Raw genomic sequence first — 27,139 nt, 5'->3', positions numbered from 1 at the left:
GCGGGGGCGGGGCGCGGGGGAGGGGTAAGGGGGCGGGGCGGCTGGAAGAGGGGGATGGGGCGGGGAGTGGGGGAGGGGTGGGGAGGGCGGAGCGCGGGAGGGGCGGGGTCCGGGAGGGCGGGGCGCGGCGGCCAGGCGGCGGCGGCGGCGGCCAGGCGTCTCCTCGGCGTCTGCTCCGTCTCGGCTGCGGCTCGGCCCGCGATGTCCCACTCGGTGACCCTGCGCGGCCCTTCGCCCTGGGGCTTCCGCCTGGTGGGCGGCCGGGACTTCAGCGCGCCCCTCACCATCTCGCGGGTGAGTCCGAAGGCCACGGGGCGGCGGGGCGGTCCCGGGACTGAGAGCCGGTCCTCGCGGTTCACCCGACGTGTCGGAGGCTTGAAAGCCGAGGCCTGGCCCGATCGACCCGCAAGCGGTAGCGGCTGCTTCCAGCGGGGCAGCGCCGCCCCACCCCCTCCCCGCCGGCCCTGCCGCTCTGCTCCCCGGAGAGTTCCCAGCTAGCCCCCTCCCCGCTGGCCTCCTTTTGGGGGAGTCACTGTGGGCCAGGGGGGACCCGCAGACATAGGTCCAGGGTCTAGATAAGATCTACAGGGACCCAGAAACTCTGCTCAGACTCGACCCTGCTGGAAGATTTGGGGCAGTGACAGAAGTTCCCTCCCCTATCAAAGGTCACTGCTAGCAGAGCCGGGTGACCGACCCCGGCGTGGTCTGGGGTCCTCTTGGAGTCTGAGAAAAGCCACTTCGCTTCCCCACTCTGGACTTCTTCCCCATTCTTCTGTGACCTCAGTCACCCTTAGGGGAAGTGGCCGGGATCTTTAGCTTCCAGGGAAAGCGGAGATTTGACCAGGAGGTGTGAGACCTCTGTTTTACAAGGCGACACAAGGCCGGGGACCAGGCTGTCCTCAGCCCAGGTCCTCGAGGTTCCCGGGCCTGTGCCTTGCCCCAAGTTTGAGAAAGACGAAGAAGAGGATGGGCGCAGAGATGGGGAGGTGCAGGAGCAGGGGAGGTGACTCAGCCTGGTTGCAAAAGGTACCCAGGGGGAGACGGGATACCCGCTCGGCCCTGCAGCTCCCTTGTGTGGAGGGGCTCGGCCTCTGCCTTTGGAAACCCCCAGCCTAGAGACGGAAGAACGTAAGCCCTGCCCTTGGCTCCCAGACCAGAAGGAGCACAGGACAGACTTGGGACCAGCCGAGGGCTAGCCCTTTCCCCCACAGGGGCTGCTTTGGTGTTTGGGGCTTGTGTGGGGGAACTGAGAACCACCTTCCTCCAGGTCTACTCCCTCTTTTCGCCCTGGGGGCTGGGCCAAATTTCAGACTTCTGTCCAGTTCTTGGGAGGGGGTGGGCACCGGGTGGAGCATGGATCCATGGAATCCCGTTTCTGGGGGCCAGGGTGATGGGCAGGACCAGCTGTACTAGGAGGCTTCCCACATCTGCCCTCACCGCTAGTTCCCTGGGGCCTGGAGAGATGGGCCTTCAGTACATCCGGGAGCCTTTCATCTCCATTCCTGATAGATCCCTGCCGGGTGTGTGTGTGCGTATGCAGGAGCATTTCAGTGCCTGCCTGTGTGGATCAAGCTGTGTGTCCTCCAGGGAGGGCGGGTGGGAGTGTTAGGCCTGCCAGCAGGCCAGGCACTCAGGGTGTGAGGCCGCTGACAGGCTCAGTGGCAGGGAGCTGAGACATCTGTTGTCCACGCGCTGCCTGCCTTCCTGCCTAGGAAAGGCCTCTCATGTCACGGGAGCAGCAGTGGCCTTGTTTGGCCAGGGATGCAGGACCCTGGCAGGCAGTCAGGCAGTCTAGTGGAGGGGTGTGTTGAGAAGAGCCCCTCTTTTGTCCCACAGAGTTGCAGGGCAGCAGCTCAGGCCCGAGGAGCCAAGATGACTGAGCCTGGGTTTGGGTGGAATCTGGGAGGATTTACAGGGCTGGGGAGGCACAGGCCACAGCTTGCCCAGCAGGTACCTGAGGGGCAAGTCTGCAGGCCTCGGGATGTGTGGGAGTGTCCTGACCAAGGGGGCTGAAGGTCCAGGCCTACCCTGTACCCAGCAGGAAACCTCAGCCTCATGCAGACAGGGCCGAGGTGCTGCTACCAGGAACCCTCAGCGATCCCGAAAAACACCATCCAGGGCCCCTTCCTCACAGACAAACTACTGCCTTTCCTGAGTCCAATGTGCCGGGCCTCGGCCTAACACACACTGGTACCAGTGCCTCTGTGGGGCCCAGGCCCTAACGAGCAACACTGTACACCCGGCCTCCTGTGGAGGTCTCACTTGCCCCCAGATGTCTCAGTTGGTCCACAAGGCAGCCCTTCAGAGGACTCCCTCTGACCTCACATTGTAGATGGGGCCCCTGGGGCTCAGAGAAGTTAGGTTGACGTACCCAGGGAAGCAGGGTGAGAACAGGAATTCAGGCCCGGGGAGAGCTTGGTGTGCCCATATGGACGACAGCATCCTCTGTGGTTCCCAGGCCACCACTGCATCGGGCAGGGTGGCGCAGGGGCTGATGTGCAGCTCCTACAGGTGGCGGCCGACTCACACTCCGGCCTCCCCCAACCTCACTGCACCCATCTCTTTCCCTGTGTTTATTCTTCACTCTGGTGTAGTTAGAGGGATCAGCTTGGATTCAGCTCTGTCCTGTGACTTCCTGCTTGGAACCTTCCGTGGTTCCCAGCCACCCCAGAGAAGTGCTGGCTCCTTGTCTGGGCCCACAGAGCCCTGAAGATCTGGTCTCCTCTGGGACAGTCTCTCTTCCTTCCCTCCCTTTTTGCACAGAAGCACCGTAGTTAAGAATTTAAGTTTGGATCTGGAGTAGAATCCTGACTCAGCCATTTACAGTGTAAATTGTTTCTCTGTACTTCTCTGGACCTCAATGTTCTCATCTAGGAGATGGGTTTGCCTTGTGAATTAATGAGTCAAAGCACATCAGGGCAGCTGGGAGAGTCATGGTTTCCTGGCCTCCTGCCCTCCCTGACCAGAACACCCCTGGCTTAGGGGAGCTGGCAGCACCCCAGCCATCCCTGCTTTCAGGAACCTCCACTGCCCACGGGGACCTGAATGCACCCCTTGTGCCGGCTGAGCCATCTCACAGCTAGCTGCCCCTGAGGACGGAGACCTCTTTAGTGGGGGACCAGGGCAAGCCCCGGGGCCCTGAGCCCCTCCTCCTCATGTGTTGGATGAGAACAGCCCAGCCCTCCCCAGTGACTGAGGGGTCACTATGAGCTAGTCATGGCTGCGGCACCCGCTCTAGCCCCAAGCAGGTATCATTGAAGGGCAGGGGCCCAGAGTGGGGCCTTGAGAGGAGGGACGGTGCCCAGCGGCCACCTGCTGCCAGATGAGCCTGTGCAGGTGCCTCGGTCCTGTGAGTGGACATTAATGGTGGGCTGGACATCATGCTTGCTGTGAGGACCATTCCTTGAGCCAGGTCAGCCCGGCAGGGCCCACCAGGCTTGCAGTCAAGGAGCTGCCGGCACCTCAGGTTTTTCACTTGTTGCTGTGAAGAAACTAGCCAGCTGGGCTTCCAGGAACTCGCACTCCTACTGATAGGATCGAGATCATCGGCAGCCTCTGACCTACAGGAGCAGGACACTGGCTGGAGAGGCTGGGGTGGGGCCGAGACCGAGTGAAGGGGCCACTGTCACCTGGCTCCCCTGCCTGCCTGCCCTGCATCTCTGTGAGTCCTCACCAGCCCTGCACGGGCCCTGGTCAGAGGATCAGCATCGTGAGGGTCTCCAGATGTGAAGCCCACTGGACTCTGAGGTCAGTGGTGACACTGGGTGCCCTGAAAGGGCAGCAGAGGTGGAACTGTGACCCCAGAATGCAGGCTGGCAGCTAGAACCGAGTGGCCCTGGGATTCCCTGAGGAACTGATCCCCCAGTTGAACTATAATGAGGTGTTAATGGGGGGGGGGCAGAGATACTGCCAGAGTGGAGATCTCTGTGCTGAGGCCTGCAGGAGGAGGGACAGGCTGGCAAGTAGGGTTTGGGAGTCAAGAGGGAGATGTTCCAGGTGGAGGGAGCAGCACCTGTGGGAAGCATGGAGGTGGGGACTGTCCGGTGTCCCTGAGTCCCCCGCAGCCCCCTTCCAGACCTTCGAACCCCACCAGGCCTCAGGGGCTGGGGCTGAGCTTTCACACTGAGCTACACCCCCAGGTCTTGTTTGTTTTTTATTTGGGGACAGGATCTTGCTAAGTTGCCCAGGCTGGGCTTGAACTTGTGAAGAGGAGTACATCACCACACCCAACTTGGAGCTGGGGTTTTTAAAGTGGAGGCTGCAGCAAGCCACATGGGGGCCTCCGCCAGCCCCTCGCCCTGCCCACCCACCGGTCCCTCGTGGCAGATCTACTCTGGGCAGATGCTAAGGTTGGAGGCGCTTTAGAGCAGAAGGTCACATAACAACTGTGCCAACCGTCTTTATTGTCTGCCCCAAGGTCCATGCTGGCAGCAAGGCCGCGCTGGCTGCTCTGTGTCCCGGAGACCTGATCCAGGCTATCAATGGTGAGAGCACAGAGCTCATGACGCACCTGGAGGCGCAGAACCGCATCAAAGGCTGCCACGATCACCTCACGCTCTCTGTGAGCAGGTACGCACTGGGCAGGCTGGGCAGGGAGTGTGCCAGGAGACAGTAGGACCAGCTGGGAGCAGCCTTGGCCCTGGGTGAGCTGGGCTTGTCTGCCTCAGCTCCTGGGCACCTCACCCAAGCCCAGACCTAGGGTTAGTGCTGTCATGGGGGCCTGGAGGGCACTGATCAGAGCTGGAATCGCTTACAGAAGGGAAAATCCCTTTCCACTCAAGACTAGAAGTGTTCTGAGGCAGGCAGGTGTTGCTGGCAGCAGAAATGAGACCTTCCTGGGGCTTTGCTTCAGTCCCTTCCCCTTCCTGTAAGTGACCATCTTAGTGACCATCTCAGAGCAGTTATCTTCAAATGAATTTAAAAGTTAAAAAGTGATGGAGCCGAGTGCAGTGGTACACGCCTGTAATCCCAGCACTCAGAAGACAGAGGCAGGCGGATTGCCGTGAGTTTGAGGACGGCCCAGGTTACATAGTGGGTTTAAGACCAGCCTGAACTATATAGCAAAACCCTGTCTCAAAAAGAAAAATCCCTAATGGAAGCCCCACTTTACAGATGAGACAACTGAGGCTCAGAAAGGTTAGAGAGTGCTTAAAGCCACACAGTGAGGCAATGGGGAAGCAAAATTTGATCTCATGTGTCTCTTATCCTTGAAGACTCCAGTACCTCTACTGTGCTGCTGGCCACTGTCACCAGCCCCACATGGCAGCTGCCCTGCCTCAGCTGTCCCCACCGTGGCCCGCACCTCTGCTCTGGTTGAATCTGGATTTGGAACAGTCTTCCTGCCATGAATTGTGTAATGCTGTCAGCCCATCTCAAAGGAGAGGACGGGGGTCCCGAGCTAGGATGAAAGTTCCCCCTGCCCTGCTCAGTGCTAGGTCTTTACTCGGCTTTGACAGGCTGTCAGGCTAATCCCAGCTGAGTGGGATCTCCCTACGCCTCTGCCCCACCTGGATCTGGAGAAGTCACATAGCTGCTCAGCTCTGCCTGGCTCCCTGTGAACAGGGACTTTCCATGACCCCCTGTGGAAATGTGTGGGTGAAACCTCTCCAAACCACAACACAGCTAACCATGCCTTAGAGCTGGCAGGGCGGATGTGAGGTGCTGGGTGGGAGCCTTTAAACTCTGTGAGAGGGTTTATGAGGTAGGCCTGTTTGTGCCTGGCCCGAGACTAGGTCCAGGCTGGGGTCAGGTTGTGCTCTTGGTGCAGAGTAGGCCAAGTTGCAAGTCCAGGGCCTTCCCCGCTTGGTACGTAGTGAGGACACCCAGCCTAGGAGCTCAGCAGAGCGAGGCCTCTTCCAGATTGTGCGATCTTAGGTACCCAGATGACCTCCGTGAGCCTGGGTTTCCTTTCCCATAAAACAAGGTCACATGGATCACCCTGAGCCAGACTGAGGAACTGCGGGTTGGGGGAAGTATCAGCATCGCTCTGCCCACAAGTGGCCTCCGAGGCCTCCCACCTTGGCTGGGTTCCTGGGCCCTGACTCACCTCTGTCTCTGGCTCTGGCTTAACAAGGGCAGCCCCAGTGGTGGAGGAGCTGGGGGAGGCTCACAAGGGGCCTGAGTCAGGAGATTCCTAGAGAGAATGATGTCATGGGAGGCTGGCCGGGTGGAGGTCCCCCTTCCTTCCTTCCTTTCCTGGTCATTTGTTCCACGCCAGGCACGGATGGAGCCAGGGATCTACTGCCCTGCTGCACTCCGGGTGTTATAGTCTCCAGTTGCCATCTGGCCTCGGAGTAGGGAGCACATACATTGTCCACAGTCGCAGAGCTCCATTCTAGACTGGCTCTCCACTTGAGAACCATGAGAGAGCTTTGCTCTCTGAGCCCTGACCTCCCTCATCTCTAGAACGGGAGCTGCTTTGAGGTCTGGCCACTGAAGGATGATGGGGTTCTGAGTCTGCTCAGTCAGAGTGAAAAATCCCAAGTCCTGCCTTCACCCTCCCTCCAGCCCTCACACACGCAGACTCTTGGGGAGCAAGACATACGGGCCACTCTGACGCTCTGGCCCAACGTTCCTCTTTCTGGACACCACCCCTGCAGGACTCCTGAGCCCTCTCTGCCTGCTATCGCAGGACCAGTGCCTGGGCCCCAAAGGCCCTTCCACCTGCAACCTGGGCTCCTCTGAGAATCAGCCTGGTGAGCAACTGTGCACTCTTCACTGTACCCAGGCCAGCCTCACTGCCTGCCTCTACAGAGAGCTCTGATCCCCTGCAGATTTGCCCACAGAGTGAAATGTGCAGTTAAAGATCCAGCTTCCCTTCCCAAAGCCAAGCAACCATCATCCGAGCTAACCCAGACTTCGTGGGCGTGTTCTGCAGGTCCAGGGCCTTCCCAGCATCGACGTCAGCCCTGCCACAGTTGGGGGTCTCTGTTGCCCAACACGTGTGATCCAAGGCGCCTTGCCATATCCCACCCTTTGGTTCTCATTTCATCTGAACGTGGGCACATGGAGCCACCTCCCTGGTCTGAAGCGCAGGTCTTTCTAAGACCTTAGACCTTGGAGTGAAGGCTGTCTAAGCCCTTCTTTCTTACCGGATGCCTTGGGCCACTCGAATGGCTCTGGGCATTTGGTGTCCTCTGACCCTTAGACCTCAGGCTTGGACTCCCCTCCTTGGCAGAACTTCAGGGGAATACCAGGCTAGATAGCCACATAGGATGTCTCAGGTGTGTCCTAGCAGTTTTGAGAGCAAACGTACCACAGAGCTGTGAGTCAGGGCAGTCTCTTAGGTGCCTGGCTGAAGGTGCTGGATGGGGAAAGGGTTTTCCTGGGCCAGCAGAACCTCGATGCCAAGGGACCCCTGAAGGCTTCGGTAGAGAGTTATCTGCAGGGAGCCGGGGAATGGGCAGAGCCAGCGTGCACTGCAGCTATAAAGGGATTATTAAATCCCTCAGCTGACAGAAACAGGATCAAGCTGTGAGGCCAGTTGTGAGGCCCCAGGAAGTCCCAGGAGGCCTCTTGTTGAGGGATCCTTACTTCCCTTTCGTCTAACCAGACTCCTTTCACCCCACTGCAGTCCAGGGTCCATGTGCCCCCCTGGCCTGCCCTCCCCTCGCTGGGAGCTAGGAGCTACTGAGTTGCAGGGCTGGGCCCCAGGCCACAGCCTCTAGGACTGCCCGCCCTGCTTATGGCAGGTTTACGATGTTTTTCTCCCTCCTGAGTGGTGTTTGGTTTTTGGTTTCTATGGCGATGCAGGAATTTCCTAATGGCCTGTTTCCCATCTGGGCTAGGCAGACTTCGGTAGTGATGACTCTGCTGGCTGTGGTGGGGCGGCAGCAATAGGGAAGGCACACCCTTCAGAACCTCTATTTCACCTCCCCGAGGGCCGACCCCGAACCCCGGGCAGAGGCTGAGGACAGCCGAGGGATGCGGGGATGAGCTCCTAGCAGACCCACGTGTGCAGTCGCTCCCTCCTGAGCTGAGCCTCTGAGCTGAGCTTCTGCAGGCCACCGAAGGGGTGGACGAGTGGGGCAGTTGCAGGGCCCCTGTGACCACCTCTCTTCAGGAACCAAATAAGACAAGGATGGGCAGGTGGCAGGAAAGGGCACCCACATCTCCGCCCCAGAGGGTGGCAGACCTAGACTTGGGGCTCTTTGCCACACTGGGGTACAGGGGAACACACTGGGTTGGTGTCCTCCCTCAGCAGATCAGAGCCCCTTTGTCCTGCTTCTTGGTATGGTGAGCGTACTAGACAGACATGCATGACCACTGGAATTCTTGCCACAGGCCTGACAGCAGGAGCTGGCCCGGTGCCGCTGATGACAAAGCCCAGGCGTACCGGATTCACATCGACTCTGAGGCCCAGGTAGGTACAGACGCTGCCTGGCCTGGCCTAGCTCCGTGTGAGCCCCCAGCAGAGGAGCCAAGTTCAAGGAGCCATAGGGTCACCTACCCTGGTCATCACACTGTGGCTCTCAGACACACAAGACAGAGACCGAAACAGACAGCTCCTCTAGGCCGTGCCCCGCTGCATCCCGTGGTCCTCAGACAGTGAGCCTCGCTGGAGTTCATTCTGATACCCAGCAGTGCTGCATTGAGAAGAAGCGAGCAGCGCGGCAGAGGAGCAGACGCTTGGTGGCTGCTGATCTCAGGCCACAGGACACGTCTGTGTGTCATCCCAGCCTTGGGCACCCCAAGGTTGAAGCTCTCTGGCCGCCCTGTGAGTGCGGCTGGTAGATTTCAGGCTGCACATCTGTGTGCTCAGTCACCTTTTGTGTGTACGGTGGAAGTCATGGCTATGGCTATGTCCTCAAGGAAAGTGCGGGGACTGGGCTGCTCTAGGACTTTGCTTTGCCATGGACACGAGGCTAGCCGAGTTGCCAAGAGTGAGCAACCTGGACCTAGCTCCATGCATCTGGGCCACTGAGTTTGGGCAGGGTGGAGACTGGCCCAGAAACACGGGGCCCAGCTCGTGGGCAGCGTCCTGAGCCTCCTTTCGCCCACTCTGTCTCCGCGCACGAAAGGGAGCAGGGCAGGGAGAGGAGGTGTCACCAGATCAGAGAAGGGGTCTGGCCGGCCCTCCCTCGCCAGCTCCCCAGTCCCTGCCTTGCCTCAGCCGGCATCCCACAGGGCACATGTTGCCACAGCCACAGAGAGCGTGTTCCCATGAAGTGGGACACGTAGAAGTCCCGAGATGGGGGAGCCAGGGCCAAAGGAGCCCCCGGTAGGTACATGAGTCAGCCAGGGGTCAGCGAGGGCTTCCTGGAGGAGGGGTGTTCCTGGAAAGCACAGCCAGGCACAGGGCTGTGCAGAACGGCAGTGTCTCCTCAGGATGCATGTACAAAGACCCAGAGGTGAGGCTGTACATCACAGGATCAGGGAACAAAACGGCCTGGGATGTGGTTCTGCCCCTGCCTCACAGCAGAAGGTCCCGAGTTCGATCCCCAGTACCGCCCCCCCAAAAAAACAAAACAAAAGGCCTGGGGTGGGGGTGGGGTAGAGGCCTGGGAGATGCTCTCGGATTCACAGAGATTCATGTCCACTTTTTTTTGCCTCAGATGCTTTCTCTGGTGGCCACATGGACCCAAGGCCCTAAGGGCTGGGGAGGGGCGTCAGATTTGGCATAGACTTGTCGTCCCACTGCTCCTGGTCCAGAGGAAGGGGCTTCCCGGTCACCATCCCTCCCGCTGCTCCCAGCCCAGAGGAAAGGGCTTTTGGGCCACCTTCTGTCCCGCTGCTCCTGGCCCAGAGGAAGGGGCTTCTGAGCCACCATCCCACTGCTCCTGGTCCAGAGGAAGGGGTTTCCCGGCCACCATCCCTCCGGCTGCTCCCAGCCCACAAGAAAGGGCTTTTCGGTCACCTTCCCTACCACTGCTCCCGGCCCCTGTCCCACCTCACCCAGCTCAGAGGAGGTAATCCGTGCAGGCGCTAACAGCCCCCCGCCCGAGTCAAAATGACAAAACATGTAAAGAAGTCTCAAAACCAGACTTCCAGATCACCTGCAGCAACCCCAAAGGGAAATGCGATGGAACACTCTGATACTCAACCACCTGGACCCACTGAACTGGCAACCAAAGGGGATCTGGAAAAAATGAAATCAGAAATAATTTCTCAGATAACAGGAGAAATTGTGCCCCTAGTGCAAGACATGATTAATAAATCTAGAGAGGAGCTGAGGAACATGATGGAATCCCAACATAAGAAACAAATGGAATCCATAAAACAGATGCAAATAGATTTCCAGGACATGAAAAACTCCAGATTTGGCATAGACAAGTAACCGGGTTTGACTAGGGGCGGGCAGAAGGGAGCAGCAAATCGAAGACATGAGTGCATGTTCAAGGCCGGGTCTCCCTCCAGGGTAGCAGATCCAGGGCAGATGGGAGAGAGCTTCCGAATCTCAAGCTCAGTTGTGTTCATTCCTCCCCAGGAGGCTCAGAGCCGCTAGGTGAGCAGGCTGGGAGCTGTGGAACATCTCCCCCTGCCCTGTGCTTTTCTTCATCATTTGCTTTGAAGACCAGGCTGCTAGTGGCTTGGGCTGGAGAGGGACAGGTTTTCCATAAACAACCAGGCCGCCCCTCAGCTGCTGCCCCCTTTTTGTGCTTCAAAGGTCATGGGCTCCATAGGTCATGACAAAAAAACCCTCTACCCGACCCCTGCAGGGCTGTGTCCTCACTACAGACACAGGGCTCATTGTCCCCTTGCCGTTCCCACCCTCGGCCCGTGGGGGCAGGGCTAGCTGGAGCCATCAGAGGAGGAGGAAACCACAGTGAGCGGATGACCAACGGGTACCCCTGGAATATGTCCCCCAGGCGTGGAACAGGGCCAGCTGAGGCGTCAGGCCCACGGGGGACCCTCCCAAGACGTCCTGTGAGAACATAGGAGGCGCTTGGCCTTCAGGATGGAGGAAGGGCAGTGACAGGAAAAGCCTTGGAGGGCTGAGGATGGGGAAGGGGTGGAAGCAAGGGGGGAGCCTGCAGGCCTGCACTCCAGGCCTCTAGCCTCCCTCCAGCCTCGAGAGGTGCCACCCGCTCACCTGGTCTCCATTCGAGTTGAGGATCCGGAATCTGACTTAGTCATGGGGGGCCGATGAGCAAGCGGGGCACTACTCCCCATCTGCTGCAGAGCCCGCTGCAAATCTGCAGCAGGTACTCACTCGGAGCTGGGGAGCTGTGGGGTGAGATGCACCACGACACGGAGGGGGCCATCTGGGAAAGGGGGCTCGGGGGCTCTGATGCGAGCCCTTAAGCTACCGGGCATTTGCTGTGCTGGGCCTCGTATGTAATTGTCATATTTCATCCTCACAAGGAAGCCGGGATACAGAGAGCATCACATCCCCGGTTCACAGATGATGGAGCCAAGGCTCAGAGAGCCTGAGTGACTTGCCAAGTTAGCAAGTGGTAGAGCGGGCACTCAGACAAACACTGAGGCCTCTGCTGTGGTCAGACCTACCTAAGAGGCCGCTGCCTGGGTGGCCAGGGGAGGGGCGGTGTCGCTGATGACCCTGCAGGAGACTCCCACGCCCTACAGTGGCATGGGGAGGGCCTCGTCCTTCCAGCCTCTGGCTCCTCCAACTCCCATTCCCCCTTCCCACTGAAGCCTCCTCCTGGAGGCGAGCACCACCCCCACCAACCACAGCCCAGCTGGCCCCCTTTAGGGGCCATTGCCTGCCTGCTTGCCCAGCAGGCGCATGTGTGAGAGTGCTCAGGTTTCTCGGGCTTCTCTGGGGTCTGGTGGGGACAGAGTCTTGCTGCTGCTGCTGCTGCTGCTGCTGCTGCTGCTGCTGCTGCTGCTGCTGCTGCCACCTTGATGGGGGCCCACCTGGGTGGCAAGACCCTACCCTTTGTGGATGGGGGAAATGGGAGGGTTCCCACTCCACTTTGGCCTGCCCATTCCCCAAGCTCTGACCCTGCAGAAAGTGGGACAGTTAGGGCAGAGTCCCCCGGGCTCCACTGTGCCCGTTCTGGAGGCTGCCTGAGGCCACATCCAGCTCTTTCCCACTAGGATGAGCATCCTTTCCTTCTCACCTAGGCTTCCTGTCCACACTATAGAGGCTCACAAGTCACCCCCAGGGCAAGGCTGGGGCCTACCCTGTGGCCTGAACTTGAGCCTTACCCTAAAGTCAGGCTGCTCTGGCTTCCAGCCCAGTTTGTCACAGGAGTCACCGTGGCCTTCCCCACTGGGCCAGCGAGTACAGCCATGTACGTGCAGTTATGTGTTTGGAGGTGGCTGCTTACTGTGTATGTGTTGGCCTTACACGTGTGTGTGTCTTTAAACACATGTGTGTGTGTGTGTGTGCATGTCCCTGTTCACGTTATGGGTGTGCTTGTGTGCCTGCAAACTGGGCTAGCACAATACTGGACCCTGAAGGGAGGGACAGAGACCCTCAGAGCAGAGACAGCCAGCTGGCATCCACCAAGGCCTGGGACAGCGGAGTGGAGGTGGAGTGGAAAGGCAAGGCCAGGTCCTCTCCCAGTGCCTGAGGCCTCACTCTCACAGGATGGCAGTCCAGTGAGCAGCAGGCGGCCCTCAGCCAGCACCATTGGGCCGGAAGACATGAGACCAAGCCTGGGATGTCCATACGGGCAGTCACCTCGTCTTCCAGTCCCTCAGAATGGCAGCAGCAGTGAGGCCTCCCTGCCCGCACAGATGAACACCCTGCACGTGTCTCCACCCCCCAGGTAGTACAGTCTTGGCCTTTGAAGCCACACCCAGATCCCATCCTAATTCCTCATCCCTCTGATCTCACCTGGTCCCATCCTGACCCCTGATCCCTGACCCTTGACCCTTGTCCGAACTGGCTGCGTCCTGACTCACAAAGCCTCACCAAACCCTCCAAGCTGGCGGAGTGGAGGCTGCAATGGCAGCCTGTCTCTCCTCCACATCTTTTCTTGCCCAGCGCTGATCCAGCCAGAGGCCTCCCACGCAGCCTCGACTGCAGAGTGGACCTGGGCTCGGAGGTGTACAGGATGCTTAGGGATCCTGGAGAGCCGTCGACTGTGGAGCCCAAGCAGTCAGGCTCCTTCCGCTACTTGCAGGGCATGCTAGAGGCCGGCGAGGGCGGTAAGACTCCCCACTCCCGAGGCGCATCCCTCCGACCTGCCAGCCCTCTGCCCCCAACTCCACTCCCCAAACTTCCCCCAGTCTCGGTGCGGATGGCCCGAGAAGCAACGCCCTGCAGAAATGGAGGTCTGACCTCCTCCCTGGGCTCATCCCACCGGTGCTTCGGTTTCAGGGGAGCGGCCTGGACCTGGCGGCCCCCGGAACCTCAAGCCCACAGCCAGCAAGCTGGGCACTCCGCTGAGCGGCCTGCAGGGACTGCCGGGGTGCACACGCTGTGGCCATGGGATCGTGTGAGTACCCCCACCCCACCTCTGTTCCAGGGCCCCTGATGGGGGCACGCAAGGGTCTGAGGGTCATCTGACTCTGTCCTCCCGGTCCCCCGTTAGGGGCACGATCGTCAAGGCCCGGGACAAGCTCTACCATCCAGAGTGCTTCATGTGCAGCGACTGCGGCCTTAACCTCAAGCAGCGTGGCTACTTTTTCCTGGACGAGCGGCTCTACTGTGAGAGCCACGCCAAGGCTCGCGTCAAGCCGCCCGAGGGCTATGACGTGGTGGCCGTGTACCCCAACGCCAAAGTGGAACTGGTCTGAGCCGCGACCGCCTGCCCCTGCCCGATTCACTTAATGCCCCGCGTGCCTGTGTAAATACATTTCCCGTTGCCTCTCTAATAAAGTGCCTTCGCTCAGCCTCGAAGTGCTCAGCGTCCTGGCCTGCCAACCTCCAGTGCGGGCCATGGTGCCCACGTGCCGTAAGGTCAGCCCAGGTGCCGGGTGTCCTAGGCGCTGGGTGCAGTGGGGAACAAGACAGGCACCAGCCTGCCCTCAAGGGACAGCGGTGTGAATACGGAGGCCTGACAGGGTGCAGTCAGTGGAGATGTTGGGACGTGATGGAGGAGGCGGGAGCTCTACGTGGTGAGAAACTACAAAGGTGAGAACGGACAGTAAGGGCCCTGTGTGGTCCCCATCAGTATGAGCAGGGTGGCCCTCAGGCCCCAGGACTGAGATCTCCCCAGGGGAGATCGCAGCGGCCATGCCCACTTCAGTCTCTGAACCCTTTTCTTTGCCCTTCTCTTTCCCTCCAGTAGAGGGCGTGCTTGATTTTTTTCCAGAGTGAGATCAGGGAGGTTTTTGAAAGAATTCTTGCCTGGGGCAGCTGGTTTCCCCAGATGCTCTGTTTTATTTCCAAATTCGAGGGAAAATTTCCCTCCCTCGTTCTTGAGGGATACCTCATTGTTCCCTCACGTTGGAGCTGCCCTGGGCCTTTCATAATGCCTGCATGTACTGATACAGACACATTTTTAAAAAATATAGTGGCCCCTCAAGTTACAACCGGCCTGACATATGAACAACTTGGGTTAATTAGATTAATGGAAGATTCATCTGCCTCTTGTTATCTATAGTGTGTACCCAGGTAAACCAAGTTGAGTTACAGCCAGCCCTCGGGAACCGATTGAGTTTGTAAGTCAAGGGTCCACTGTACGTTTATAGTATATAAATAGTAATAGAGTTGCTACATGGCTTTTCATAGCTGTGTGTCCTGGATCCTGGGTCTGGGGGATCTACTCTCTACTTTGCTGGCTCTGGGTCCCAATTTATGTAGTGAGCCTGAGAGTATGTTTTCAATTTTGTGCTGTCACAAAACAAAAGGCTGTTATCAGATCACATTCTCACTATCAGCGTACACCAGTACCTGTTTCCTCAAGCTCTTGCCAATATCCTGACATTTTCAATTTTTAAAATGTGGTAAGAAACATAGCATGCAGTTGTTTTAACTTTTCATTTCTCTGATAACTAGTGATGAGCTTTCAGCCATTCAACAAACATTTAGAGTGTGCTTGCGGGGAGAACAAAAAGACAATGTTTCTCCCTCTGAGTTGTTCCTGTGCAGATTACTCTGGGCCTTGCTCTTGTCTTTCCTAGGGTTATTTAACTTCCTATTAATGATTGGTAGGAACTTTTCACACTCTTGTAAGAGGATTTTAGGCGTCTGACCCTGTGTCGCTGTTCTTGTAACCACATCACACTGTTTTAACTGCTTCCATGTTAGAGTTTAATAGCTAATCACCCCTTGTTTGTCGTTTACAAATATGTTACTCTTGTGCATTTCCAGTTGTCAGTTTAGACTTGTATGTCAGACTGTGGAAAAACAAACCTCTTTGAACGGTGACAAGGGTTTCTCTGAATCTAGGGAGGGAGCTGGCAAGAATCTGCAACCTGTACTTACGCTGCTTTTATTCAGGTGTCATGTATGTATTATAATTTATTCTTTCCATTTTCTTCTCATAGAGTTGTTTTAGGGCTCTTTGCACAGTGCCCTCTCACTGCAGAGCAGTGGACAGGCCTCTGAGAGAAGTGAGGCCAGGAGAGCAGGCTGGGTCCTTTGAGTTGGGGCCTTGTCTTGTGGGCAGCCTTGTCCTCCCTTGCCCTTGTCGCCCTCCTGTTGATGACCAGCTGGGCTCCGGTCCCTGCCCTCCACACACACTCTAAGACTCACACTCCCTGAGCAGGGTGAGAGAGTGGAAGGGCCTACCCTTCCCCAGAAGACTTGGTCCAGGCTGCAGCAGTCGTGGGCCTGAACAAGTATATGACTAACAGCCATGGAAGCCGTTGGGCCCAGGGGTGCATGGGAAACTCCTAGAAGCTGCCCTCCCCCTGCAGACACTGGGCACCCAGCCTGAGCCTCATGGGCGGCTTGCAGCCACCAGAGCAGCCCCAGCCTGAGCATCTGGGTGGGAGGTGTGGAGGTGGGCTGAGGACAGGAGATGCGGACCAGATCTGCCCATTGCTGGCTTCCAGGCCCAGTCTCTACCCAGTGCCCTGCCCACCTCTTCTGCCAAGGGACCCTAACTGGGCCCAAGGGGTGGTGGATCATGAAAAGCTGCACAGGGTCCCTTTGGGACAGGGTCTCTCAGGCCCAGGGCCTAAGTCGGGAAAGGGACATCAGAGTCCCTCTCCGAGAAGGGGAGCCAGATTCAGGACCCCATCTCAATGCCTCCAGCCCACCTAGCCCAGAACCAGTTTCCACTGTTGTCCTCCCCAAACGTACTCCCACCCCCAGATCCTTACCTCGGGGGCCCTGGAACCAGACACCTGGACATTAGCCTCTCCCCTCCACCCCATCACCCCATCCTGCTGGTCACTGTGCCTAGAGTTCTGCCCCTGCATTTCTAAGGCTCGTTCAGGCCCTTCAGAGTGTGGGCCTAGCATTAAAGCCTTCTGAGTGCAGGCTGCTGACCGCTTTGTCTCACTTCCTCCATTATATCACATGAGTCACCATTCTCTGAGCCTTCTGCCATACATAGCCCTCAGCCCATCTGTCAAAATCAAGAGGCCCTTCTGTCTTCATCCAGCAAACTTCTACTCACTCTTCAAGGCCCAGCTCAGTCTCCACCCCAGCGCAACCCCCACCCACCTCAGCCCCAGCCCTGCACAATCAGGAGTTCCCATCCACGGCCCCTTTGCCCCACTCCTTCAATTCCTGCCAGTGCCTCTGGCCCAAGCTGTTCTCCCCTTGGTCAGAGCCCTGCCGAAACCTTCCTCTGTCCTGCCAAGACCCCGGGCCAGATCCTGGGCGAGGCAGGGCCCTGGATCCAGCACCCAGTGTCGCACACTCACTCCTGTACACACACGCACCTCCTGCCCCGCCTCCTGCTTCCCTACCCTCTGCTCCAGGTTTCTGCAAGCATCCCGCCTAACCCCCCACGGGGAAGTAAGTCCTTGAGAGCAACTGTCTCCCTCCTGCATCCTCAGCCTTAACTCTCTCATTCAATTAAATGTTTACTAAGAATGTCAAGCACTGTGCCACACACTAGGAAAACATTTCCAGTATAATCAGTGCTACCAAGGAAATAGAGAATATTACAATAGAGGACAAGGAGTTGCTTCAAATAAGGAACCTGGATAGATCTCATGGCCGAGACCCGAGGCAGAGCTGGAGCATCCTTGTGGCTGTCTAGGGGAACTGCATTCGAAGAAGCGCCCTGGTAAGGACTTGGGCTTTTACTCTGCGATGGAAAACCAGAGGAGCAGGAGTGGCGTGACCTGGACTCAGGTTTTAACCAGGATTACTCTGCCTACTGTGTGAGCAGACAGTAAGGAGCAAAGGTGGAAGCAGGGAGAGCACTTAGCAGGCATGACTGAATTTATCACTAACCAATTCCTAGCCAGCCCACTTCCTTCTGCAGCCCCCACCCAGGCCCCAGCCCAGACACTGTGACAGCTCATGCCCAGCCTCCCTGCGTCCTGCCATCCATCAGTCCTTTCTCTATGTAACAGCAAAGGGTGGTCTTTAAATGCATTACTATGTCACCGCTGGCTATTAAAGCTTCATGGCCCCTCCCTGCTCTCAGCTCAAAGTCTAAATTCCTGACCCCTGCTCACAAAGACCTGTGAGGTCAGCAGCCCTGCTGCTCTCTGCCCACAGTCCTGCTTCAGCTGAGCTGTAAGTTCAGTATCAAGACCTCCTCCAGCCTCCTCCAGATTTCCTTGACCCTCCAAGGCAGTTCAAATAAAAACAGTCCTTCCGGGCCAGGGATTTAGCTCAGTGGTTCTGCCACCTGCCCCGCAAGCGCAAGGACCCGAGTTCAATGCCCAGTACCAAAAAAAAAAATTGTAAATTCGGCCAGGGATTTAGCTCAGTGGTTTCACCACCTGCTGCACAAGCACAAGGTCCCAAGTTCTATCCTAGGTACCAAAAAAAGCCCAGTCCTTCCTTCTGGCCCAGTATGTGTCAGGCAAGCTTTATTATTCCTTGCCTTCCTCCCCAAGGACCAGAGACCAGGGCAGGAGGAGCCCAGATGCTGCTTCTCACCAGCTCTCCCTTTCCAGCCAAAGCCCAGGTCCTGGAGGGGGTCACAGCCAATGGGCAGCTGAGCTGGCGATGGGGTGCTGTGACACGCACCATGAGCCTAGGAGCCTGGGCTCTGGGCGCCACGGTCCCTCTGCCCCATCTTGGGCTCCCTTTCACTTCTAGACGCCCCTGTCTAGCTATGTGCACTCCAGTGCTGTCCTGGACAGCGCATTCCTACCCAGGGTCAGCTTCTTTCACCCTAGACCAACCACTGCTTGCTCTTCACAGCTCTATTAACTTCTTGCTTTATTCTTTCCCCACGCATTATCTGCTTTTTCAACCCTATTCCCTCAGCACCTCCAAATGGACATGGGGAGTACTAAAGGGGTCTCGGTCCTCCTGTGCCCTCCTGCTCCTCTCCGCCACAGTGGAGAGCTCTGTCTGGATTCCCACCAAAGCCAGCCCTCAGCTTTGCTAGCGTCACCCACAGATCGACTCTGGCTGTAAGGCAGAGACTGGTGATCCCAGGACAGGCTGCCTGAGGCCGTGCTGGCTCTTACATTGATACCAAGTGGGGATCCCAGAGGCTTCTTTCCAGGTAATGATGTCCTGAACAAGGAATTGGACGAGAAACACAGAAAAGGCGGCAAGGGTGTAGTTTGATTGGATGCAGAAAAGAAGTACAGGGTATGGTGGACATTTAACTTTTAAAAATTTATTATAGTAAAAGCTACATTGCCATTAATCCCCTCACTTCCAACTCACATGTCACTGTTCTCGTTTCTGCCACTTTCTGAAGCAGTTCTGGGAGTCCTCTTCTGTGAGTGTCCAGTTTCACTGTCTTGGCTGCCTCGGTGTCCTGAATTGATTTAAAACATTTACCTTTTGTGGTCATTTTGACTTTGGGGAACAACTAGAAGTCGTGTGGTGCCGGGTCTGGGGGATAAGCACTTTTGTGAGCCCGCCTTTCCATCGGATAGCACTCAGCAGCAGCTTTCACTGTTTTGTTGATCACACGTTGTTAGGACACTCACAGAAGAGAGCTTCCAGAACTGCTTTAGAAAGTGCCAAGAGAGTGTGATTAATACCAACATGTCTTTTACTGTGGTGAAGTTTTAAACTTTAAATAGTCACCATATATTTCGACCCACCTCAAAAATTAGAGAAATTTTTTATTATCTCAACCAGGAGAGCATGCTACTGAATGTAGTAGACAAAAGCCAGAGATGCTGCTAAACACACTAAAATTCACAGGACAGTCCCCTACAACAAAGAATTTCTGGCCCAAAGTTGTCATAGTGGTGAAATGGAAAAAGTCCGTTGACAGTACTTAGAATATATAAGAACAATGGTGATTATAAAGATTGCGGAGTGGACCAGCTTTTGTTCACTGCTTTTGAAAACCTGAAAAAAGAAAATGACAAGCTCAGGTCAACTGACTATTAAATCAGGACGTACTTTGGAAGTCAAGAGGCTTCTGTGGCAGATTTGAAAGAGATCTTATCTTCCACAGCCACAGGGCCGGTTATACAGGAAATCAAGCCCAGATGACAACGTTAAGGGTAGAAGAGCCACAAAAAAAGGTGGTGTGCATGGCCTTAAGGTTCTCCTATGACCGAGTCATGGCCCTGATAGGAAATGTAGGAAACCTTGGAACAGAGTAGGGCCATTTAGGTAGATTAATGTCAGAATTTTACAATCTGTGGGTTCCTGAAAACTTCAAGCTCAGTGGAAGCAGCTGAAATCCAGGGTGGCTCATTCTGTTTCAACTTCCTTCTCTGGAAAACCCTCCTCTAGATCTACAGCTATGATTGGGGTTGAGGAGACCCCTAGTCATGCCTCCTCACTCCTAGGCTCCTAGTTACTCATGTCAGTTTGTCGTGTCAGTTCTAAGGTCAGATGTTCAACCAGGAGTTTTTAATTACCCCACAGTGTCTCTTGCTAGGAAGATATTTACTAACAAAATTGGGGGCAATTCTCAAATTCCAGCAAAGGCCAAAGCTGATTTTACCTCTTGGGACTATATCAGGCCTCCCTGAACCCATAGCCAACAGGTGAGTCCTGCTGCCAATTTCCCAACTGAAAGCAATATTCAATCAAAGAAGAGGCCTGTAAAGGTCTCCGGCCTGGCATGGAGATTTCTTAAACACGGCCTTCTGTGGTCTTGCCAGTCCCTCACAACACTCCCATTCTCCCCACAGTAAAGCCTTCAGGAACATACAGGATGGTACAAGACTGTCACCTCATTAATGAGACTGTAACCCCAATCTACCCTCTGGTGGCCGATCCATACCCAATCTTCTCCGAGATTCCAGGAGAAACGAATGGGTTCTCAGTCTTCGATTTCAAGATTTGCCTTCTTTTCTATTCCCCTCCATCCAAATCCCCAGTTCCTGTCTGATTTAGAATGGAAAATCCTACTTCAAAGGAAAAACAACAGTATACGTGGACAGTTCTCCCACAGGGCTTTAGAGATAGCCCTCATCTTTTTTCTATTCTTAATCCTGCCTCACTGATGCCTGCAGGCTCAGGTCACCCACTCTTGTGAACAGGCGATTGCCTAGACCTATGCAAACAGGCAGGACATCAGTGACCTGTCCCCTGCAGACCCTGAAGAGGTATGGGGCACTGACGAAGGCAGCTTTGTCCAAGAAGGACATCAAAAGACAGTTGTCGTTTCCCAACTTGTTATAACTCCTTCACTCTCCAGCTTTTGTAATTAAATTTAGGGCATCTTAGAAATTTATTAGGCACTTTCTACTGTGATAGTGCTTAGTAGGGCAGAGAGTAAATGTTAAGAGTTCTACTGGCTTGATATAACTATTCTAGTTATTCACTTACGGAATGGGGAAAGAAAGAAAGGGGCTTGCTAAGTAATAAGCAATCATCTATAAAGCACAAGCAAGAAATTCTACAACTCCTAGGTGGAGTCTATCTTCCCAAGAAGATAGCTGTCATTCATTGCAAGGGACACCAAGGAGACATGCCTGCAGTCTCCTTGGGAAATCAAAAGGTTAATAGACAGGTAAGAAGGGCAGCCTTACAGCCCCTCAAGACCACAGCTTTATTCCCAGTTCCTGAGGAATCTTTAAAGCTGGTCTATGCCCCCCAGGCAGATAAATGGGCCCTAGGACAAGGTTCGGGAATTAAAGAGACTCAGGTGAGATTTTAAAAACAAATTTGGGGCCCGAGGTTTAGCTCAGTGGTTTTGTCACCTGCCTTGAAAGCACAAGATCCCGAGTTTGATCCCCAGTATCAAAAAAATAAAAATAAAAAAGAAATATGAGAGCATTACTTTTAGGCCAGGGATGTACCTCAGTGGTGCCACGCCTGCCTTGCAAGTGCGAGGTCCTGAGTTCAATCCCCAGTACCAAAAAATAAATAAATAAATAATAAATAAAAAATCAGAAGTCATATATTTTAGGGCTGGGGATTTAGCTCAGTGGTTCCAGCTCCTGCCTCAAAAGCTCAAAGTCCTGAGTTCAATCCCCGGTACAAAAAAAAATTTAAAAAACCCAAATTGGTCTTTCCACAAGGGACGCAGTGGAAGGGTATCTAAACCCTTAATGATTCTTTCCATATAAAAAGAGATGCTACAGCCAGGGATTTAGCTCAGTGGTTCTGGCACCTGCCTCAAAAGCGCAAGGTCCTGAGTTCAATCCCCAGTATCCAAAAAAAAAAGATGCTACATGGGAAATGGTCACTCGAGGGCCAGGGATTTAGCTCAGTGGTTCCACTGCCTGCCTCACAAACGGAAGGACCCGAGTTCGATCCCCGGTACCAAAAAATTAAAAAAAGGAACCGGAAATGGTCACTCGAATTTTCACAGGACCAGGACTAGCAGTGACCACCCCACAGGTCTGCAGAGCTTGCCCACTCTGTGCCTCCAATAACTGGCATATCCAGACTACCTCCTTTGTTAGAATATGTACAGAGGAGAGGGACACACCCTGGGGAGGACTGACAGTTAGACTTTACCCACATGCCACCATGTGGGGGATTTAAACAAGCATTGCTCCTAATTGACACTTTTACAGGCTGGATTGAGGCTTTCCCCATCTATTCAGAGACAGCTATGGAGGTAGTCAAGGTGCTCCTGAAAACAGTCCCCCAGTTCAGACTGCTCCAGTCCCTTCAGAGTGACAATGGGCCTTCTTTTACCTATCAGATACCTTGGGAGGGTGGTAGCAAAGGCTTTAGGAATAAAACACCGTCTCCCTTCTACATGAAGACCTTGGCCCTCTGGAAAGGCCAAGAGAGCCAACCAGACCCTAAAGCAAACTCTAGCGAAACTTTGCCAAGAGATGTCTCAGTCTTGGCTCCTCTTATTTCCAAAGCCCTCATTAAGATTCAAAATACTCCCCAACCTGGGCTAAATGTGAGTCCATTTTGCTGTTATATGGCAGGCCTTTTTATCTTCTGATATGGCAGAGCTCCAGAGACCACAAGACTCATAATATCTTATTAATCTGGGCCAAGTCCAACAGCCTATCCAACTATAGGGGAACAAAGTCCTGTCAGCTTCTGGCTCTGGGGATCACCTTGTTTCTACCCTGGAGACCTAGTGCTCAGTAGAAAGTAATAAAAATGGGGGGAGGGGACTCCTATCACCAACAAAAACCAAAACGAAGGGATCCCTTTTCAGTGATCCCTGCCACACCCATTACAGTAAAGGTCCAGAGACAGCTGGATTTGCCTCTCTAGGATAAAGCCAGTCCCACCTAAACTGAAGAAAAAGACCACCCAAAAGAAAAAAGCTACCTCTGGAAGACCTGGGTCTCCTCTTCAAAAAACAAGTTCAATTTAGACCCGAGTGGGCTAAGTGGAGTCACTAATGGTCCCTATTCCATCACAGGTTAAATGGGCACTGGAATCTAATCTCCCTCTTTGCCATACTGTCCTCCACAGGAAAGTTTACTCTCCTATTCTTACAATGAACCAGCAGTTCAACAGTTCTCCCCAAAGAGACACTGACTTTTTTTTTATTGTACACTTTGTTTAATACTCGCATTGTTCTATAGCACAGTTACAACATTTAAATTTAAATTTACTTCTCATTACAAATACTTGTCAAGTTTGGTTTCAGAAACATTTCTCCTACTCTCTTGCACATGCACCCAGACATACTACAAAATACTCATTCCTGGGCTGGGGGTTTAGCCCAGTGGAAACACGCCTGGCTTGCAAGCAAAAGGTCCTGAGTTATATCCCTGGTACCAAAAAAAAAAATTCATTTATAATACAGTAAGGGCAAACATTACTCATGTAAACATCTTCCATTAATTTTCTATAATTTAAAAAAAATAGAACTATAAATATTGAATAAGGGTCATTGAGGCAATACTCTTCAGTGAAATAAATAGGACACACGTGTAAATACGGAATAGTTTCTCTGGTGTGAGAAACTGAAAGTGTAAATAAGGATTAAAATGATTAAAATGAATAATTGATAATCTGAAACAGGAAGAAAAGGTCCAAAGGGTAGGGGAAGTGGGAGGGGTAGGGGAAAGGAAAGAAAGGAAAGGAAAAATTATGAGAAAAGGAAAAAATGGAAACAAAGTCTTTGTAAATAGGGAAGGGTGGAGGGGGTGAAGGGTGCACAGGTAATGGGGAAAAAATAAGAACCAAGATACATCATGTACAGGTACAAGCACCCAATGATAAATGTAAACATATTGTACACCTAAAATGTACCAATAAAAGAATGTAAGCAAAAAAAAAAATAAGGCTCATAGATTTAGTTCAAATTCCATAAAAGACCAAGGATGCTTGTTGACACTGTCGGGGTTCATTTTCGGTTGCAATGAATGCCAAAAGCAGACCCCTGGCTTCCACTTGTGAAACGTAACCTCTCAGGATAAAAAGAGAACACAGAAAACCCAGGAGGACTCTGAGCAGTAAAGAGCACAGAATCATGGACATAACTTTCTTATATGGTAAGTAGTCATCCCATAGTCCCTGCTGTTTCTCCATGCGTGAGTCAACATCAACCTAGTGTAACTCAAATGCAACTGAGTAGATGGGTTGGGACACATGGGCATGTGTGTTCATATCACTAGTGTACACAGTGAAAATCTGTCGTTTCATTATATCCAGGGCCAAAGTGAAAATAAAACAAACCAAAGCAACTCACTAAGTCAAATACCACTAGAAAGGATTTTGTTTTACAGGGACACAAGTCAGGAGAGTTGGGAGGTATGTCATAGGGAGGAGGATGGTGTTGATGACGTCCAACGACTGTGTGTCAAGTCACAGTCAGAGGCACCCAGGACTCTGTGACCCAAGGATGTCTCTGTCTCTGGTTGGAAGTTTGGTGCAAAGGTGCATGGTCCCCTGAGCTGAGACAAGAAGTATGCTGAGGGATGGTCCTGGCCAGCAATTGCTCCTCCTTCCTCCTCTCTGGAGGCAGAGGGCAGCAGGCAGAGGTGGCTAGCAAAACCATGAAGTCCCACCCAGGGTCTGGATGCCCCCTCCACAAAGGGTAGCCTCCCCATGTGTGGCTAGACAGTAGGGTGGCAGGTGATGGTGGCCAGAGACCCAGCTCCAAGGGTCACTGCCAAGTCTGGCCTCTAATTCTGCTGTCTCTCAGGGGGAAATGAGGCAGGAGATTAGAGTGCGGCAAAGCAGCTGGGCAAGTAGCCATAACCTGTCAGTCAGAGGTCCAGGACAGGTGCAAAAGCCCTGCCCCGGTACCAATCAGAGAATGCTATCTTCAATTCTTCTGGCTCAAAATCAAGCAGATCAAGTGGGGTTTTGATAGGACAGCTTAGATCTGATGTCAGAATGGGGGCATAAAAGACTGCAGCCATTGACCTCGTGCCACTGCTATCTTTCCTTCTCCGAGGCCCACTGCATGTGGGACACATTGCCTTTCATACTTTAATTGGCCCACACTCACTCTACAGAGCACTTCTTTTCAGGGCACTTTTCTTTTCTTACCTTTAATTCCTTTAATAAATGCAAAACCCTGCCACCTCATTTCTGGACTAATTCTTTGTTCAGGACAAGAGTCTGGAAGGGACCCCTGAAAAAGAGCTCACATAATATTCTAGTACGCTGCTACTTACAATAGGAGACAAGCCTATCCTTGCCTGGAATCCCTACCAAGAGCCCTCCAGAAGCTAACAGCCCCAAAAATGATGGAGTTTTTTCCCAAAGATTTTCCCCTAGCTCCCCTCACTGGGTCCAGACTAATACTTTCAGTTCGGTCTCACCACAGGCTAAGTGGGAAATACAGTCTGTGTTCTACAAGGAAACAGCATAATACTGAAAAAAATTATAGGGCTTATGTTCTGGCAGGAACATGGGTAACATGTATAACACTATTAACCTAGGAGTATGCTCTCATTATTTATGGATTAATATCCAAGCAAGGATCCTTCCTATCTTCTGAGATGACTCTGAAATTTGGATGTAATCATAGCCTACAGAAATTAGGCGGAGATGCCAGAACCTCTGTAGAGTACCAAAGGAGTCAGAAGGCTCAAGGGATGAGAACGTTAGATGTTGTTGTCACACCAAACTAGAGAGCCTACCACCAGACTACATTCCTCAGGAAGGTCCAGGGGACACGCCCTTCACTGAAGCAACACAAAACACAAAGGTGAGGGCTCTTTCAAATCAGGAGGGCAGGATTCTGGAATGACAGAAGCTAGATGGTGGCACTTAATTAACAGAGCCAGGGTAGAATGGCTGCAAAACCAAAGTGGCAACCAGAGTGCTTTTATACATAAACTCTGTGTGCAGTAACAGCCAACAGACATGGTGCTCCCAGGAGTTAAAGAAATTGGTAGATGGCCATGTGATACCTGACTGTATAACGGCACCCTCCAAATCAAAAGCTATTGAGTAGAAGGCAGATGCTAGCTGCCACTGTGGAAAACAGTATTTCCTCATAGAGTTCCCAGATCCAGGTCAGTTCTAAGGCTCAGAGTCCACTGATTTAAGGGAAGACCAAGTTTCATTCCAGAAGAAAACTTCAACGCTGCCAAAAGTACACGATAATTATTTCCACAATTTCTTTCTAGAAACTTCTTGCCTGTAAGTCTGGCCAAACTAAAGGAAAAGGACCAAACTTTTCAAGGTCGGTGGAGTACAGTAGGAGCTGAGAACAACACTAGGTGTGGCAAACACTGTCATGTTCCTCCAATAAAATTGGGGATCTCAGGGCCGGAGATTTAGCTCAGTGGCACTTCACCTGCCTGGCAAGCGTAAGGTCCTGAGTTCGATTCCCCAGTAACAACAACAACAAAAAAAACTGAGGAGCTCAGAAAGCCAGATGATAAATTAAGTTCTCAAGAAAATAGGTCTGATGACTCTGAATATCCGCACTAGTATTTCCCTGTTCCTTAAATGAATAATTGGAATAGTTATTCTTAGCAGCCAGTAGAACTCTTAAGATTTACTCTCTGTCCTAGTAAGCACTATTATGGTAGAAAGTACCTAAAAAAGAACATTTCTGAGATGTCCTAAATTTAATTACAAAAGCTGGAAAGTGAAGGAGTGTATTATATAGCTGTCTATTACTTTCACAAAATACCTGAGAATTAATTTATAAATAGAAAAGGTTTATTTTGACTTATAATTTTGGAGGTTCAAATCCATGGACAATTAGCCTCATTGTTTTGGACCTATAGCAAGGCAACCCCTCATGATGAAAGCAGGTGCCAAAGCAAACCCACTTATGTCAGGAGGTAAAAGAGAAAAAGGGACAAGGGTTACCATTATCATATTTTAGGGAATACCCAAATGATCGAATGACCTCCCATCTGGCCACACCTCCTAATGGTACCACCATCACGGGTCATCCTGGGAATCAAGTCTTTGATTGGAAGACATTTAAGATCCATACTATGGGGGGGGGGGTAAGAGAAGCTAGTCAATGAACAGCTGCAGGTGAAACAATAAATGACTATATTGAAAGCTTGACTTAAATTCCATCACTGCCAACTACCAGGCCACTGTCCCGTTTATGCAAACTTTCTGGGCGGTCAACTCCACTTCTCCCTCCTACCCCAAAGTTTCCTCCCCACCCTTCTCATCTAGAACCCAAGTTGTTTTAATGCAAATAGTGCTTTCCTTCCCAAATGTCTGTAGAACTAAACTTAGTTCTAGGTCCAGTGGACATATTTCTAACCGCTATCTGGCATTGCTGCTGGCAGTGGTGGGAATTTGTCCCGGGACTTAGCAAAATATAATGGCTCAATATACTCTTTTCTCTCAAGAGATCCTTCACTCTAGTTTTGGCTCAACAGGCCAAATGGAAGCCCCTGACAATAACCGTCATCGTTC

At 53.3% G+C, this 27,139-nt stretch overlaps 1 protein-coding gene across 2 annotated transcripts; it reads left to right on the top strand.

Moving 5' to 3' along the window:
* Window positions 1-137: 137 nt before the first annotated feature.
* Pdlim4 (PDZ and LIM domain 4) lies at window positions 138-13,745 on the top strand. 2 transcript variants are annotated; one of them, XM_004836625.3, is made up of 7 exons: window positions 138-294; window positions 4,418-4,569; window positions 8,284-8,362; window positions 12,496-12,677; window positions 12,896-13,059; window positions 13,232-13,349; window positions 13,446-13,745. In XM_004836625.3, exons 1-7 carry the CDS (start codon window positions 202-204, stop codon window positions 13,648-13,650), a joined length of 993 nt encoding a protein of 330 aa, XP_004836682.1. In that variant the 5' UTR covers window positions 138-201; the 3' UTR covers window positions 13,651-13,745. The 2 variants fall into 2 exon arrangements, with proteins under 2 accessions (XP_004836682.1, XP_021097245.1); XM_021241586.2 differs by lacking the exon at window positions 138-294 and adding an exon at window positions 1,618-3,747.
* The last annotated feature ends 13,394 nt before the right edge of the window (window positions 13,746-27,139 follow it).

This window comes from Heterocephalus glaber, unplaced genomic scaffold (genome assembly GCF_053883595.1).
Source record: "Heterocephalus glaber isolate CG9 unplaced genomic scaffold, H.glaber_assembly_v1.0 deba00001606, whole genome shotgun sequence".
NCBI lineage: Eukaryota > Metazoa > Chordata > Mammalia > Rodentia > Bathyergidae > Heterocephalus > Heterocephalus glaber.
This window is presented reverse-complemented; position numbering and strand designations above follow the sequence as displayed.

Bases quoted from the DNA above. Each gene is read 5' to 3' on its own strand.
- Pdlim4 (XM_004836625.3), top strand. From the start codon at position 202: ATGTCCCACTCGGTGACCCTGCGCGGCCCTTCGCCCTGGGGCTTCCGC. The intron at 8,363-12,495 runs GTAGGTACAGAC...TCACTCTCACAG, and splicing joins ACATCGACTCTGAGGCCCAG to GATGGCAGTCCAGTGAGCAG. The intron at 12,678-12,895 runs GTAGTACAGTCT...TTTCTTGCCCAG, and splicing joins CACGTGTCTCCACCCCCCAG to CGCTGATCCAGCCAGAGGCC.